The following is an 18,265-nucleotide window of genomic DNA, read 5'->3' as shown; positions in this document are numbered from 1 at the left end:
TATTGTGTTCACTGTGGGTTTTTAAAAAATTGTATGAAGATATCGACGCACAGTTTAAAGGCTGTAAACAGGTGCTTAGGATGTGAGCCGGGGACAGGCATTATCAAACGAGCGCCACTCCCGTAGTGTCACAAACACTGAAAAGTGGACTGAGGAATTAGTCTCTGATGGCTTAGTAACTGATGGAGGAATGGCAGTGGGTGATGTTTAGGTTAGAATGCAGCTAATACACTGTTTTCTCACAAATCATAGAATTTTACAGTATAGAAGGAGGTCCCACATGGAAGATTGGTGAACAAAGTTAAAGCACATGGAATTGGGGGTAATATACTGGCATGGAATGAGAATTAGTTAACAGACAGAAAACAGAGTAGGAATAAACAGGTCTTTTTCAGGTTGGCAGACTGTGACTAGTGGGGTACCGCAGGGATCGGTGCTTGGGCCCCATCTATTCACAATCTATATCAATGATTTGGATGAGGGAACCAAATGTAATATTTCCAGGTTTGTTGTTGATACAAAACTAGGTGGGAATGTGACTTGAGGAGGATGCAAAGAGGCTTCAGTGGGACATAGACAGGCTAAGTGAATGGGCAAGAACATGACAGATGGAATATAATGTGGAAAAATGTGAAGTTATCCACTTTGGTAGGAAAAACAGAAATGCAGAGTATTTTTTTAAATGGTAAGAGATTGGGAAATGTTGATGTTCAAAGGGACCTGGTGTCCTTGTACATGAGTCACTGAAAGCTAACATGCGGGTGCAGCAAGCAAATATGAAGGCAAATAGTATGTTGGCCTTTATTACAAGAGGATTTGAGTACAGGAGTAAAGATGTCTTACTGCAATTATATAGGGCCTTAATGAGACTGCACCTGGAGTATTGTGTACAGTTTTTGTCTCCTAACCTAAGAAAGGATATACTTGCCACAGAGGGAGTGCAGCAAAGGTTCACCAGACTGATTCCTGGGATGGGGGGGATTGTCGTATGAGGAGAGATTGAGTAGACTAGGCCTGCATTCTCTGGAGTTCAGAAGAATGAGATGATCTCATTGAAACAGATAAAATTCTTACAGGGCTCGACAGGGTAGATGCAGGGAGGATGTTTCCCCTGGTTGGGGAGTCTAGAACCAGGGGTTACAGACTCAGAATAAGGGGTAGGCCATTTAGGACTGAGATGAGGAGAAATTTCTTCATTCAGTGGGTGGTGAATCTTTGGAATTCTCTACCCAAGAGGACTGTGGAGGCTCAGTCATTGAGTACATTCAAAACAGCGATTGATAGATTTCTAGATATTAAAGGCATCAAGGGATATGGGGATGGTGCAGGTAAATGGCGTTGAGGTAGAAGATCAGCCATGATCTTGTTGAATGGTGGAGCAGGCTCGAGGGGCCGGATGGCCTACTCCTGCTCTTATTTCTTATGTTCTTAAGGGGGCCGTTCAGCCCAACACCTCTATGCTAGCTCTCAAAGAGCTATGCCTTAATCCCATTCCCCTGCTTTTTCCCCAATACCTGTTGAAGTTTTTCTTCGTCAAATATTTATCCATTTCCCCATGAAAAGCTATACTGGATTCTGTTCCCAACACTGTTTCTGGTCAGGCATTCCATGTCCTAACAACCCTCTGGGTATTTAAAAAAAAATTCTCCCATTGTTCTTTTGGTGATGATCATAAATTTATAACCTGTAGTTACTGACTCACTAATCAATGAAAATAGTTTCTCCCTATTGATCTTTCTCTCTCTGCTCCTTTTAAGATTTTCCCATTTATTGGATATTTCCTCTCCTTAATCATCCTCTCAAACTGTATCTAAAGGACTGATTAAGAAAGGGAAGATAGATTATGAAAATAAATTAGCAAAAAATATAAAAACAGATAGCAAGAGATTCTATAGTTATATAAAAAGAAAAAGGGTGGCTAAGGCAAACGTAGGTCCCTTAGAGGATGAGACCGGGAAATTAATGGTGGGAAACATGGAGAACATGGAGATGGCAAAAATGCTGAACAAATATTTTGTTTCAGTCTTTACGGGAGAGGACACTAAGAATATCCCAACACTGGACAAACAGGGGGCTCTGGGGGGGGAGGAGCTAAATACGATTAAAATCGCTAAGGAATTGGTACTCAGTAAATTAATGGGACTCGAGGCAGATAAATCCCCTGGACCTGATGGCTTACATCATCGGGTCTTGAGGGAAGTGGCAGTAGGGATCGTGGATGCTTTGGTAATAATTTTCCAAAATTCTCTGGACTCGGCAAAGGTCCCGGCAGATTGGAAAACTGCTAATGTAACACCCTTATTTAAAAAGGGTAGTAGGCAGAAGGCTGGAAATTATAGACCAGTTAGCCTAACATCTGTGGTGGGTAAAATTTTGGAGTCTATTATTAAGGAGACAGTAGTGGAACATTTGGATAAACATAATTTAATAGGACAAAGTCAGCATGGCTTTATGAAGGGGAAGTCATGTCTGACAAATTTGCTTGAGTTCTTTGAGGACATAACGTACAGGGTGGATAAAGGGGAACCAGTGGACGTTGTGTATTTAGACTTCCAGAAGGCATTCGACAAGGTGCCACATAAAAGATTATTGCTCAAGATAAAGAATCACTGGATTGGGGGTAATATTCTGGCATGGGTGGAGGATTGGTTATCTAACAGGAAGCAGAGAGTTGGGATAAATGGTTCATTCTCGGACTGGCAACCAGTGGCCAGTGGTGTTCCGCAGGGGTCGGTGCTGGGTCCCCAACTCTTTCCAATCTATATTAACGATTTGGAGGAGGGGACCGAGTGTAACGTATCAAAGTTTGCAGATGATACAAGGATGGGAGGGAAAGTGGAGAGTGAGGAGGACATAAAAAACCTACAAGGGGATATAGACAGGCTGGGTGAGTGGGCGGAGATTTGGCAGATGCAATACAATATTGGAAAATTTGAGGTTATGCACTTTGGCAGGAAAAATCAGAGAGCAAGTTATTATCTTAAAGGCGAGAAACTGGAAAGTACTGCAGTACAAAGGGATCTGGGGGTCCTAGTGCAAGAAAATCAAAAAATTAGTATGCAGGTGCAGCAGGTGATCAGGAAGGCCAACGGAATGTTGGCTTTTATTGCTAGGGGGATAGAATATAAAAACAGGGAGGTATTGCTGCAGTTATATAAGGTATTGGTGAGACCGCACCTGGAATACTGCATACAGTTTTGGTGTCCATACTTAAGAAAAGACATACTTGCTCTTGAGGCAATACAAAGAAGGTTCACTCGGTTAATCCTGGGGATGAGGGGACGGACATATGAGGAGAGGTTGAGTAGATTGGGACTCTACTCATTGGAGTTCAGAAGAATGAGAGGTGATCTTATTGAAACATATAAGATTGTGAAGGGGCTTGATCGGGTGGATGCGGTAGGGATGTTCCCATGGATGGGTGAAACTAGAACGAGGGGGCATAATCTTAGAATAAGGGGCTGCTCTTTCAAAACTGAGATGAGGAGAAACTTCTTCACTCAGAGGGTAGTAGGTCTGTGGAATTTGCTGCCCCAGGAAGCTGTGGAAGCTACATCATTAAATAAATTTAAAACAGAAATAGACAGTTTCCTAGAAGTAAAGGGAATTAGGGGTTACGGGGAGCGGGCAGGAAATTGGACATGAATTTGAATTTGAGATTAGGATCAGATCAGCCATGATCTTATTGAATGGCGGAGCAGGCTCGAGGGGCCGATTGGCCTACTCCTGCTCCTATTTCTTATGTTCTTATCTCACATTTCTCCACATTCATCTGATATCTATCTGTCCAACCTAGTAACCTATCTATGGCCTCCTGGAGTCACTTACTGTCCTCTGGGCTCTGCGGTAACACTCTCCCCTCTCAGTAGGTCATGGGTTCAAATCCCACTCCAGGCTGACACTCCAGTGCAGTACTGAGGGAGTTCTACACCATCGGAGGTGCCATCTTTCGGATGACACATTGAACTGAGGTCCGGCCTGCCCCCTCGGGTGGACGTAAAAGATCCCATGAAACTATTTCGAAGAAGAGTAGATGAGGTGTCCTGGCCAGTATTTATCTCCCAACCAACATTACTAAAAAAACAGATTATCTGGTCATTTATCATATTGCTGTTTGTGGGACCCTGCTGTGCAAGAATTGACTGCCGCATTTCCCTACATTACATCAGTGACTACACTTCAAAAGTACTTCAATGGTTGGAAAGCGCTTTGGGATGTCGTGAGGTCATGAAAGTTGTTATGTAAATGTAATTTTTTCTTTCTCCACGGTGAGTCATGCTCCCTATTTTCTGTTGTCTGCAAATGTTGATAAGGTGACTGCTAAACTCAAGTCCGGATCAATACTGTAATATATTTTAGAGAGTACAACGCAGATTCACTAGGAGGCTGCCTGCTGTAAGGAAATACAAATACAAAGACTTGAAAATTGTTTTCCTTCAGAATGACTGAAATAACGGGGTGATATGATAGAAGTGTTTAAAATTATGAGAATGGGACAGGGTAGATAAAAGCAGAATGTTTCCAGTAGTTGAAGGGTCAAAAACGAGGGGGTGATAGATGAATAAAGTTAAATGTAAGATTTAGAACAGAGGGCAGGAGAGTCAGAGTTGTGAGGCTGTGGAATTCATTTCCAGGGTTAGTGATTTGAGGGAGAAACTAGGTCAACATTCAAAATTAGATTGGGTAGATGGATGAAGGAAATGGGAGCAAGGTGGGTAAATGTGATTCGGACTATTGGCTCACATAGTGGGTAAATGACAACACGGATTGTTTGGGTCAAATGGCCTGTTTTTATATAGAAATGGAAGAGTAATGGTCCCATCAACTGACCCTGGGGAACTCCAGTGTTTACATCACCCCTGTCCAAAGCATTCTGTTTTTTGTCCTTCACCCAACTTCCTACCCATGCTGCGACATTCCCTTTATTATCAAGCCTCCTTCGTGGCACCTTATCAAATGCCTTTTTGAAAATCCTCATACACTGTGTTCCTTTCAACAATACACTCCCTTATTTTGCTGTGAGCTTCTAATATTGCCCAATTCTTTTCTTCCTGTGAGGTATTTTATACATGTTCATATTGAGTGGCTTTTGGGTAGGGGAGTGGGGTTATTCAAAAGGAAGTTGGATTGAGGGGAGGCAGAATCTTGGCCCATCTAGCTCATCATACCATAAAAACCTGAGTGGCTTCCCTACTCCGTATTTACAGTTGTGAAATTTCATTTGCTCTTCCCCCCCCCCCCCCCCGCCCCGGAAATGTTTTCGACTCACTTCTATAGGTTGATGGACCTCCCCCACTCGTATGACCTAAAATTCAGCTGGTCCACCTCCTAGTTTAGTACAATCTACAGACTGGATCAGTGTGTGATGATCTTCTCAATCTAAGTTGGTCATGTAAATTAGAAACAGCCATCCTTGGAATGAAGCTGAATTGCAGGGTCCTGGTTCATCAGCACTGTACTTTTTCCTTCGTCCTCCTCTCTTTCCCCCTCGCCCTCCTCTTTCCCCCTTTGCTCCCTCTTCCTCTTTCCCCTCCTCCTCCCCTTTTCCACCTCCTCCTTTTTCCTCCTCCCTCATCCACCTTCTCTCTTCCCACTACAGCTTCTACCTCCTCCACCTCACTCCCTTTTCCTTCCTCCCTTCCGCTTTCCTTATCTCTTCCCGCTCCAGCTTCCACCTTTTTCAACCTCCTACTCCACCTCTCTCCCGCCCCTCCCCCCCACACTACAGCAAAGTTAAATTCCAAGCCAGGTTGCTATAAATGTAAGTGCATTAATCAGGCCTCAAATAGAAAACCGCAGCGTTGCTGGAAGCTGCACTTGAGCAGATGTAAGTCCTAAGTAGTGAGTCGCACAGATCATGACATTCAAAACCCGGTCTCTGCAGAGTTAGCTGATCTCAGCATGGGGCAGTACATTTGGCTTCAGTGCATCTGGGCTAGGGAAAGAAGAAAAGATGTAGTCAGCTGAAGACAAAATTGGGCTTGGCTTTGGTGCATAGTTGAATAGCTTGTTAACACTCACTGTCTAAGTCAGGAGTAACCAAGTATTTTGTTTCTAATGCTCCATTCAATGCTATAGAGCCTCAGGGGGCCGTGTGTGAAGTTTAAATTAGTGCTGCTATTAACTTGCATAATTCTCTAGTTACTGATGGTTCAAATTTAGGATTTATTCACCAATCAGGCAACAGTGCTCAGAACAGCTATTACCAAACCTCCAGATTCATGAAATTCAAACAGGATAAACCAGAGAGTCAGAAATGTAAGTGCAAATAGGACTGATTTGTCTACATTTTGGGGGCAGGATCGTTGGGGTTCAGGGGTTGCATAGGGTTGCCAACTCTGGTTGGATGTTGGCGGGTTCATCACGACCTTCAGCCCCTGCATTCACGCCATTGGTTGCCTGACGCGTCCATCCTTATGGCACACCCCTTTCTCACACCCATTGGAAAGCGAACACGCTTACCTGATTGGATGATTCTTGACTGTCAGTTCAACAGCCTTTTTTCCACATCTCCGATATTTTCATAACTAATAAACAAAAAGCGATCAAAGAAAATGGGGAAAAAAGCCACAATTATTTTTTAATGGCCCTATGATTTGTCTCCCAGTTTGCTCGTGGCATTGCCCAGGAGATTAATCTTTAATTCCTGGAAACTCCAGAACAATCTGGGAGGGTTGGAATTCTATGGGCTGTGGTTTGGACACTAATAGAATATAGTCTCCCAGCAAAAGCAGAGGCTGAAATAATTAACTTCAAAAAGGAGTGAATAAAAAAACTGGGGCTGATAGAGGGGGAGGTACAGACTGCAATGAACAAATACTCCATAAAACACTATCTGGTCCCAGTGCTGCTTGGGACAGGAACAAGGGGGAGCTTGAGGAAAACAATATACAGGGTTTGGTGCTGGAGACACAAGGATGGATGGATACCCTGGAGTTTTTTTCATTACCTTTTGGGATGTCGGAGTATTTAAACAGAACTTTTCCTTCAGGAGATTAAATGTGTGAGTAGAGTACAGGGGCAATGGAAGGAAATTAAATGACTAGGTAGAGTCTGTTATAGGATAGGGTATACAGGGTCTGTGGGTGGGTAGAGTCCATGATAGGGTGGGATCAATAGGCTTTTTCTTGTTGCTTAATGTCCCTCTGTCCCGAATGCGTATTGTGTTCCTCCCACACTCCTCCAACCCCCTTTCCTAGTGCAGCTCCTAAGGTGATACGAGGAGGTTGGGGGTAGAGAATTTCTGAATATTGATGTGCCCAGATCCATTTTTATTTCTCCACTAACTTTCTCCTCCTGTCATTCACTGGGGCCTGGGTTCCAGTGCACCTTGCCGCTGTTGCCATTCTTCATGTGTGAGGAGGATGTTTGACCGTGGAGGGTGTTATGTCCTTGCTCAATGTCCACACGTGCACGGCCCGGTTGAGGCCTCACAATAGTGATCATCACTGGAATCGGAGCTGGTTCTTCATTGCCGTAGCCGGGGGCGCTTGATATATAGTGATCTCCTGGACAGTGGGTAAGCATTGGGCGAGGACAGGATCAGGCTCCAGTGTGATGCCCTCCACTGCCGAATGCCTGCACTCACTGGCAAGGCTCACATGTGAAGAATGGCCCTTTGGGGTATGGAACTGGAATCCTGGCACCTGTTGACATCTTCAGGAGGTGAGACTGAAACCTCTGCCTAGCTGTGTTGGACACTCTTGCATAATCTTCCTTTCTTGATCCTCAGGTGCTGGCGGATGACTCCTGTCCCAGCGGTCGATTTACATCACAGGGCGAGTGCTGTGATCTCTGCCCTAAAGGTCACGGAATTATTGAAGAGTGTTGCACCATCAACACTCAATGTCAGTCTTGTGAGGATGGTAAGTATCTGGAGAAGGTCGCCAATCTCTCGAAATAACATAATCTCCTATCTCCAACCCCCCACTCCTCGGGGTGGGAGGGGGGATGTTACCTCAGGCCGCCATCGTACATGTCCTGGCAGTCAACTTACAGACTGTAGTCCCAACTAGGCCAGAAAACAGTTGGTTCATCATCTCGGCGAGGGACGAGGTGGTGTGTGTCGGTCTGCTCAGCACCGCAGGTCATTTGATGTCACGAGACGGGTCTAACGTCATGTGTCTCCCCTCCCCCACCACGGCAGCCATATCTATGTGATTGACCACAACTAACGATCCGGTTGCCACGATATGGGAGACAGCCCAAATATTTGAACCAGCTGCGTTATCTGGTGTGATACTGACCCAGGAGGGAGCTTGTCTTGATGCGCCGGTCTGTGCAGAGTAAGCTGATCTCAGCTGGACTACATTTTGGGGGGTGGGTGGTGGAAGAATCAGCCATGGTTCCTGCACCCGATCGCTTCAGTCACCCCCCACCCTCCTGATGGAAAGTGCGTGCACACCAATGTTGGACTTGGGCAGGACTGGGCTCGGCTGTAACGTCTTCCGCAGTTGAATATCCACCAACATTAACTGTCCAGGCTTTTGTGTCAATCCTGGAAGGGCGGAAGGGTCTGTGGGGGATGGATTTTCTGCCCCATCCAAACTTTTGTTTGCACATGTTATATTCCCACCCTTTCCCCTCACTCAAAATACCAACGTGCCCCTCCTCTGTGCTAGAGGGATACTGGTGCTCGCTTAACTCGCAGCCTTGGTTTAGTGGTAGCACTCTCGCCTCTGATCAGAAGATGGGTTCAAGTCCCACTCCAGAGATTTGAGCACATAATGTAGGCTGACACTGCAGTGCAGTACTGAGGGAGTGCTGCACTGTCTGAGGTGCTGTCCGTTGGATGAAATGTTCAACTGAGGCCCCATTTGCCCTCACAGGTGGACGTAAAATATCCCGTGGCACTATTTCGACGAAGAGCAGGTGAGTTCTCCCGATGTCTGGCCAATATTTTCCTCGACCAACATCACTAAAACAGAGTATTTGGTCATTATTTCATAACGATAGTGACTGCACTGCAGAAATACTTCATTGGCTGTGAAGTGCTTTGAGGGGGTCTTGAGTCATGAAAAGTGCTATATAAATGCAAGTTCTTTCATTTTTCTATCTGTGTGAGTTAGTGCCTTCGGAGGTGGGGAGGGGGGGAATAAATTTGGGACACTCCTCGCCCGCTGCCAGCTGTGCTCGAGCTGCCCCGACACGATGGAGGTCGAATTCCCGTACGTGGCCTATTTTGACACCGGGTGCCAGTGCGTCGAAGGGCACTTCTTGCGGTCCAGCAACAGGAGCAGGTGTGTGCCGTGCATCACCTGCCGGCCCGGCTTCGGGGCAGTGGTGGAATGCCAGGGGAACAAGATGTCTGTGCCAGCTGTGTGCCAAGGGCTTCTTCTCTGAGCTCGCAGCTGTGTCGTGTCTGTGGCGAAGATCATTTTGAAACACAGAAAATAGGAGCAGGAGTAGGCCATTGGGTCCTTTGAGCCTGCGTGTTGAAGTGCCAGGAGACCTCGGACACAGTCTGCCAGAGTAAGGCCTGCTCTTAACATTCCGATTATCTTTCTTCGCCTCTTCTCCATTATCTCCAGAAGCCTCTGACTCCTGCTGGGCTTTGCTCCCACAGGAAACTCCACTTTGTTAAAAAAAATTCAGGTATAGGGCTGAAGCCCACAGTGCAGAATGCAGCACGGTCGCAAAGAGTAAAATAGTTTCTCACCATTTAAAAAATATTCTGTTTTTCTATTCTTCCTACCAAAGTGAATAACCTCACATTTCCCCACATTATACTCCATCTGCCACCTTCTTGCCCACTCACTTAACCTGTCTATATCCCTTTGCAGACTCTTTTTGTGTCCTCCTCATAGCTTACTTTCCTGCCTAGCTTTGTATCGTTAGCAAACTTGGATACATTACACTTGGCCCCCTCATCTATGTCATTAGTATAGATTGTAAATAGCTGAGGCCCAAGCACTGATCCTTGCAGTGCCCCACTAGTAACAACAGCCTGCCAACCTGAAAATGACCAGTTTATTCCTATTCTCTGTTTTCTGACCTTTAGCCAATCCTCTATCCATGCTAAATACATTACCCCTAACCCCATAAGCCCTTATCTTGTGTAACAACTTTGTGTGTCACCTGATCAAGTGCCTTTTGAAATTCCAAATATACTACATCCACTGGTTCCCCTTTATCTACCCTGCCAGTTACATCCTCAAAAAACTCTTAATAGTATTTTTAAACACAATTTCCCTTTCATAAAACCATGTCGACTCTGCCTAATCATATTATGATTTTCTAACTGGCCTGCAGTTCCCTGTTTTCTCTCTTCCTTTCTTGAATAGCGGTGTTACATTTGCTACCTTCCAATCCACTGGGGCTGTTCTGGAATCTAGGGAATTTTGGAAGATCACAACCAATGGATCCATTTTTAGAGGCTCTAGAATGCACTACCGGAGTTAATGATTGAAGCAGAGACCATGTCAACATTTAAGAATTGGTAGATAGGGGATAAAGGGATGCTGGAACTGAAACATGGCATTAGGACTACTGCTCATGTGAAGAATAAAAATCAGCATGGACTGGTTGGGCAGAATGGCTCGTTCCTTTGTTGTAATTTCTGTGTAATTCTACGCACACTGTAGGAGGAAGGGAAGATTGAAGGATGTTTGGAGGTCCACAGTGTTGAGAACCTGGGAAAGAATGACCCAGATTTAGAGATGGGTGATGAGTTTTAATTTTAACATTGTGTTTTGTTAAAAGGTCTCCCCCAGACAGTGTCAAGTCCAGCACCCTCAGTCCCCCCGAATGGAGTGATTTATTTCAGGGAAGTGTCCTGCCGATCAACAAAATGGAGGGCTTTGCTAAAGTGTAAAGTTACTGAAGTCAACGCCAGGCAGAGGGCTCAGCAGGAAGATGGGATCCTCTTCCTGAAGCTTCATTTAAACACTGCAGGAGACCAAAACTGGAGAGGCCAGAGTGTGAATGGGAGGGGTGATTAAATAGTTTCTCTCTATCTACCCTATCGAATCGTTTTAACATTTTAAACATCTCTATCAGATCATCCCTCAATCTTCTTAACTCAAGGGAATACCAGCCAAGTTAAAGCAACCTGTACTCATAATTTAATCCACTAAGCCCTGGTCTCAGTCTTTTTTTTTCTCCCCTTTTTTTGTAGAGAAAAGAGCCCCAGCCTGCTCAGTCTTTCCTGTTAGTAGTATCCTCTCAGTTCTCCAAAACTGGAACTAATCCAGTCTAATCCCATTTCGTTGCCCTTACCCCGTATCCTATTATTTTGTTCCAGTTCCCTTTTAAATTTAACCTCAGCCTCAGTAGCCACTCTTGGTAAAGAATTCCATGTTTTTGTTTCAGTTCTAGAATCCCTTTTTTTCCCCACCCTGCTGCCTGTTAGTCTTAGTGTTGACTGTGGTGATTTGGTTACATAACATGCAGTTTTCATTCCCTCCCGCCTCCTGTTTAGACAAAAACTCATCGCTGCTGAGGGGACCGAAGGTCGAGCCAGTGATGGACGACGCAAAGCTCATGACCTCCGGGGAGCCCGAGACCAGCACTGCCATGGGGGCCGTCAACTTCACCGCCTACGACACAGGGAAGAACATCATTCCCGTTTACTGCTCCATCCTCGCAGCGGTCATCGTGGGACTTGTAATCTATGTCACTGTGAAATGGTAATTTTACATCCCCAGTAACTTCAAACAAAGTCTTTTTTTAAAAAAAAATAAAATTAACCTTCATATTTTGTTGTTTTCCCCCCTCCTGAGAAAAGGAGGGAAAGTCATCGCTCATTGTAAGGTCGAAGCATGTAGGCCAAAAGGCTCCTGGTTCAATCCCCAGTCTGTCCTGAATTAGCTGATCTCAGTCAGTCAGGATCCGGAGGGGGGGGTGGGGAGGGGAGGGGGGCGAGGAGGGAAGGGTGGGGGCGGGGGAGGGGGGCAAGGAGAGGAGGGAAGGGAGGGGGCGGGGGAGGAGGGAGAGGGTGGAGGCGGGGAGGGTGGGGGCAGGGGGGAGGAGGAGGGGGGGCAGGATGGTGGGGGGGAGGAGGAGGGGGAAAAGAAAAGAGAGGTGGGAGGTAGGAGAGAAGTTGTTAAGGAAAGAGACAAGATGGAGGGGGAAGAGAAAATGTTTCCTATAAATGTAGTTTGATACTATGTGTGGCTCTTGCAGTCAGGCTGACTGCTCTGACTTCTGGCCTTGTGCATTGCCCTCCCGTGGCCCCCCGTGCTCTCTCCCCTGATGCCCTATTGCCTCCCTTCATGAGCTACAAGCCCACCCTGCAAATTGTTGGCGACTCCCGTATTTTGAGACTGTGCAGCAGTTTCTGCTCTCGCCCCCTCCCGCACTCTTTCACTTGCTCTTTATCTTTCTTTCTACCCACAGCTGGAACACGTGCAAGCAGAAGAAGCAGCTGGCGAAGGCACGAGCCGGCGAGCTCAACGCAGGGCCCGAAGGCGAGAAGCTGCACAGTGACAGCGGAGTGTTTGTTGACACACACAGCCTACACGAACCGCAGCTCAGCAAAGGTACGTTCCGCTCCGGCAGCGAGCGTCATCTCTTCCATGGTAGCCCCTTGTTATCTCACCCAGCTGCCCATGGGAGACAGAGAGTGCCAGATGACTATTTGACTGCAGGGGCATCACAACCAAGCCTGACTCTGTCCCCAACGCACACTTTACAACAGGGGTGGGGAGTTGGAAGGGGGAAATCATACCTGGGTGGACTCGGCATGGGGAGAGCCAGGTGAAGGGCTGTGCTTTCTTGACAGTGGAGATGTCAGGCTAAGGAATGAATGATGAATGGAGTGGGATGGGTGTAGGGTTCAAATTAAAGGGTGTGTTATCAACATTTCTGGGACTCTCTCTCTCTGGGTTGGGTTCTACTACAATCTACAGGTGCAACTATTAGGGAAGATGTTTCCCTTTTTGTCACTGGTTATGTTCCCTTGTCTCTTTCTCACCCACCACACCGCTCCAAATCCCAGGAAATCTTCTCATAGCCCTCTCATATCATCCAAACCATCAGCCTGTAATTCACTCCCGGATATCTGTTATTCCATATATATAAACCATCTGAGCCCCTCGATTAGATTCCGGTCTGTAATTCAATCCCTGGTGTCCGTTATTCTGTTTATTAATTGCTAGTATCTGGTTAGCGCAAAGATGTGGTTCCAGTATTGATGGTTAGTTGTCTAACATGATTTATAAGAACATAAGAAGTAGGAGTAGGCCATATGGCCCCTCGAGCTTGCTTCACCATTCAGTAAGATCGTGGCTGATCTTCGACCTCAACTCCACTTTCCCACCCGATCCCCATAACCCTTGATTCCCTGAGAGTCCAAAAATCTATCTAGTTCAGTCTTAATGACTGAGCATCCATGCCTTCTAGGGTAGAGAATTCCAAATATTCACGACCCTCTGAGTGAGGAAACTTCTCATCTCAGTCCTAAATGTCTGACCCCTTATCCTGAGACTTTGTCCCCTAGTCCTAGTCCAGCCAGGGGAAACAACCTCTCAGCATCTACCCTCTTAGAATCTTATGTTTCAATGAGATCACCTCTCATTGTTCTAAACTCCGGAGAGTATCGGCCCAGTCTACTCAACCTTTCCTCATAGGACAAACACCTCATCCCAAGAATCAATCTAGTGAACCTTTGTTGCTCTGCCTCTAAGGCAAGTATATTCTTCCTTAGGTAAGGAGACCAAAACTGTACACACTACTCCAGGAGTAGTCTCACCAAAGTCCTGTACAACTGTAGTAAGACTTCCTTACTCTTGTACTCCAACCCTCTTGCAATAAAGGCCAACATACCATTTGCCTTCCTAATTGCTTGTGGTACCTGCATGTTAACTTTCTGTGTTTTGTGTACAAGGACAAAGATTTGTTTCTCTCTCTCCCTCAGCTGCTCGTGTTGACACGCCCCTTTACAGCAAGCTCCCGCCGCAGAAACGGGAAGAGGTCGAGCAGCTGCTCAGCGGCCCGGGTGCCAACCGGTCTGACTGGCACAACCTGGCGCGCCTCCTGGGCTACGACGAGGAGCGTGCGGCCACCATTGGCCGAGGAGAGGACCCAGCTCACACGCTGCTGTCCGACTGGTCGATGAGGGATGGCGCCAGCTTGGATGTGCTTTGCAAGGCCTTGGGGAGGATGGAGAGGGATGATATCGTTGAGCGTCTGTTATCGGAGACAGCCGTGACCTCTGTGGTGTGATGGAGAAGCCAATATCCGCCGCCAATCTTTTACGCGTTAAAGACTTTGATCTGCTTACAGACAAAAGGGGGTCACCCAGATGCTCAAGTGCGGCTGGACCTTTTTAAATTTATTTAAAAAGAAAACCTCTTGACTGTAGCTTAGACATGTTGAGGCAATCAGTTGACTGTGTGGGAATTGGGAATCTTTCAGTGGACGGAGTCTGCTGCGTCTTTGGCCCACGTCTGATGATGCTTCGTGTAACGTGTGGGGGATTTTTATTTTCTTGATTTTAAGCATCGTGCATCCTGCGCACAATTACACAGGCCAAGCGGTCTGCCCCCTATTTACTGGTGTCTTTGTTTGCTCACTTCCTCTTCCTGTAGATGCTGACTCTCACTGTGGATTCCTTCGGTGCCCACCCTCTGCTGCATCGCTCTTTGCCCGTGACAGCCCATGGACAGCAAATGTCGGCGGGCTGCTCAGCATAGAGGGGCATCACACCCGAGCCAATCCTCTCCTCCCTGGACGTACAAAGACGGGTGCAGACACTTTCCAATGGGGGAGGGGTGTGTGTCCCTGGGCAGTAAGCTGGGGCTTTTTTTGTGGTGGGTGCAGGGGTTTGGTGGAGAGGAGGAAGAATCTGAACTGCAGGAAGGCATTCTGGTTTGGGTGTCCTTACTACCAAACTGGATCCAACCAGTTAACATGGTTCCCTGGGCCTCTGGATTGACTGTCCAGCTAATCAGCAGTCCTGATCGCCCTCCTTGTGCCTCGGTGCAAATAGGCATTCCCTCTTGGTGTCATCCCTAACTGGTAATTTGGGCTTGTATGGTTCAAGGGCTTCACACTCAAAATGACCGACAGCTACTAGGCTGCCATGGCTTGCCCACAGCAAAAAGTCATAACTGCAAGTGTGGCCACACTGAGCAAGAACTATCAGCAGCTTTGTGATTCTTTTATGCGTGAGATAGTTTTTTTTTGGACTGCAACTCAATTCTCAGACACTGAATAAGTTCCCTTGATGGCTCAGTAGGTGCAATTGCTGGGTGTGGTACTGAACCGAACAGACCATGACGGTACTATTGGACTGCAAGTCTGTGCTAAGTTAACTGATTCCAGTCAGTGGAGCTGGAATGGTGCTCCATTTGGCGTCAGCCCACCTGGGTTAAGGGAAGGGAAAATCAGCCAGTGTTCCAGACCCATCTATTGAGTACCCTCAGTGGAACCTGCATCTGTTGGATATTGGATGAGGACATTATTGGCTGTGACCCCTACGTCACGGTACCTTGCCAAGATGTAGATAGGCTCATACATGAGAAATGGTCATTTGGGTGCGGTTTGGTGGGGAGGGGGGGTGCGGGGGAAGAGGGTTGATGCCTGTGTGGAACTGTAGTCCAGCAAGGGTTAGCACCTTCAGGAAAGGAGCAGAGAACATTGAGGCCAAAAAATCAGAGAAACTCTGACCTATTTGTCGCTCTCTACTTTTGAAAACACCGTTTATTGGGGTGTGTACATGTTCTTGTGTGGAGAGGCTGGCTGTTGTGAAGGTTCATAGAAAGTTTCGGCACAGAAGTAAGCCATTCGGTCCATCGTGTCTGTGCCTGCCAAAAAAGAGCTATCCAGCTTAATCCCACTTTCCAGCATTTGGTCTGTAGCCCTGTAGGTTACGGCACATCCAAGTACTTTTTAAATGAGTTGAGGGTTTCTGCCTCTGCCACTCTTTCAGGCAGAGTTCCAGACCCCCACCACCCTCTGGGTGAAAACATTTCTCCTCAGCTCCCCTCTAATCCTTCTACTAATTACCTTAAATCTATGCCTCCTGGTCACTGATCCCTCTGCTAAGGGAAATAGGTCCTCCCTATCCACTCTATCTAGGCCCCTCATAATTTTTTACACCTCAATTAAATCTCCTGCCAGCCTCCTTTGCTCCAAAGAAAACAACCCCAGCGTTTCCAATCTTTTCTCATAGCTAAAATTCTCCAGCCCTGACAACACCCTCATAAATCTCCCCTGAAACCTCTCTAGTGCAATCATATCTTTTCTGTGATGTGGTGACCAGAACTGTACGCAGTACTCAAACTGTGGCCTAACCAATGTTTTATTCAGTTCTAGCATAACCTCCCTACTCTTATGTTCTATGCCTCGGCTAATAAAGGAAAGTATCCTGTATGCCTTCTTAAACACCATATCTCCCTGTCCTGCTACCTTCAGGGATCTGTGGACATGCACTCCAAGGTCCCTCTCTTGCTCTACACCTCTCAGTATCCTCCCATTTATTGTGTACTCCCTTGCCTTGTTTGCCCTCCTCAAATGCATTACCTCACACTTCTCTGGATTGAACTCCATTTGCCACTTTTCTGCCCACCTGACCAGTCAATTGGTATCTTCCTGCAGTCTACAGCTTTCCTCCTCACTAGTCCAGTCCATCACCGGCATCTCCACATCCTCACTATCAACCACGTCCAATAAAATATTACCACAAAAAGCTAGCCTTCCAGTCACAAAAACACGTGTCGACCATTACCCTTTGCTTCCTGCCACTGAGCAAATTTTGGATCCAACTTGCCACTTTCCCTTGGATCCCATGGGCTTTTACTTTTTTGACCAGTCTGCCATGTGGGACCTTGTCAAAAGCAGTGCTAAAATCCATGTCGACTACATCAAACATGTTACCCTCATTGACCCCTCTTGTTACCTCTTCAAAAAATTCAATCAAGTTATTGAGACACGACCGTCCCTTCACAAATCCATGCTGACTGTCCATGATTAACCCTTGCTTTTCTAAATGACGATTTATGCTGTCCCTCAGAATTGATTCCAATAATTTGCCCAAAAGGTTGGTGTCCCATCAAAGCCCAGATTAAAATCCAGCCACTAGTAGGTGCAAGTTTCCTCAATCCTATGTGAAATGAGATTACAAGTGTCTCAAACCAGTTCCTAGTGGACAAACAGCATAAAACTGCCCACAAATTGGAACTAATACAACTGGAACAGCATACATTAGAGAATGGAACAAGAACACCAAATCTTCCAAGGGATAAGTTCTGTATAAATGTCCCCTGATCCCCAAAGACAAGCAAGAGGCACTGATGGTAGTTGGTGCAGGAAGTAGAACTTGAGAACCTTGGCTGATATTCAGTCCACAGGAGATATATGGGGCACTGTTAAGGGCGTTTCCCTCTGCCTGTGCTATAGGTAACTTGAGAGTGCTTCATAGGGTAGTGTAGAGGGAGCTTTACTCTGTATCTAACCTGTGCTGTACCTCCTCTTGGGGGTATTTGATGGGACAGTGTAGAGGGAGCTTTACTCTGTATCTAACCCGTGCTGTACCTGCCCTGTGAGTGTTTGATGCTGTCCCTTTAGGCAAAAATTGGGGGAAAAACTGTACATTGAGCACTGACTCCCCCACCTTAATGGTAACAAAATTCAGTCAATTCAACTAAAGGAAGTCGGGGCAGAAAAAGATGCCAGATTAATCTAAATGGCTGCTACATTAACTAAAATGGCAGCCTATGTCCAATATTGTGAAGTGTTTACTAATTATTCTTGGTCTCAATGCCAATTTGTTGAGGCAAATTGGCATTGGCATGTATTATTGCCTATAGTTTTTTTTAAAAATAAATACACATTGGATTAGAATAGGTACAATATCCCAGAGATTTTGAAAAAGTGGAGGAATTGTCAGCTTTCTTTGGCTGATGCTTTTTCCTGAACTTTCTCTTCTCCTTGTACATGAAGGAATGAAGAGTGGGCTTTTCTGCTCTGGTGTTGTTGCAGACAGTTTGACCTTTGCCTCGTTGTGCTGTCATAGCATAATTGTGTCCTACAAACAAATTTATATCTTAAAAAAAATTCACTTTTATGTTATGCCAAATAAACATTTGAAAAATCAAGCTCCTCCCTCTCCAGTTTGCTTGTGGTTTCTCTTATGATATTCCAGGATTTTCAGTAATCTGCTGATGTCATTTATTTTCTTAACTGTAAGTACAAACTTTTCCACTCATCTTCTGAGGTTAGTCCCTTTCCTCTTTATGTAGGATGGGGTTCCACAGGTGCCGGCTGTCTTCTGCACAAGTGTCCGTTCTTCACAGTGCATCACTGCCGAGTCCGATCCTGTTCT

At 46.1% G+C, this 18,265-nt stretch overlaps 1 protein-coding gene across 1 annotated transcript in view; it reads left to right on the top strand.

Annotated features, from left to right (window-relative positions):
- Nucleotides 1-18,038, top strand: part of LOC137312331 (tumor necrosis factor receptor superfamily member 16-like) — a 31,353-nt gene extending 13,315 nt beyond the window's left edge. Inside the window, exons 2-5 of the mRNA XM_067978913.1 lie at nucleotides 7,733-7,865; nucleotides 11,420-11,627; nucleotides 12,337-12,479; nucleotides 13,856-18,038. Of these exons, the coding sequence (XP_067835014.1) occupies nucleotides 7,733-7,865; nucleotides 11,420-11,627; nucleotides 12,337-12,479; nucleotides 13,856-14,163 (792 nt within the window). The 3' untranslated portion in view covers nucleotides 14,164-18,038. The remainder of the gene's footprint in view (nucleotides 1-7,732; nucleotides 7,866-11,419; nucleotides 11,628-12,336; nucleotides 12,480-13,855) is intronic.
- Nucleotides 18,039-18,265: the final 227 nt, after the last annotated feature.

The sequence above is a fragment of the Heptranchias perlo genome, chromosome 3 (assembly GCF_035084215.1).
Source record: "Heptranchias perlo isolate sHepPer1 chromosome 3, sHepPer1.hap1, whole genome shotgun sequence".
Classification (NCBI taxonomy): domain Eukaryota; kingdom Metazoa; phylum Chordata; class Chondrichthyes; order Hexanchiformes; family Hexanchidae; genus Heptranchias; species Heptranchias perlo.
This window is presented reverse-complemented; position numbering and strand designations above follow the sequence as displayed.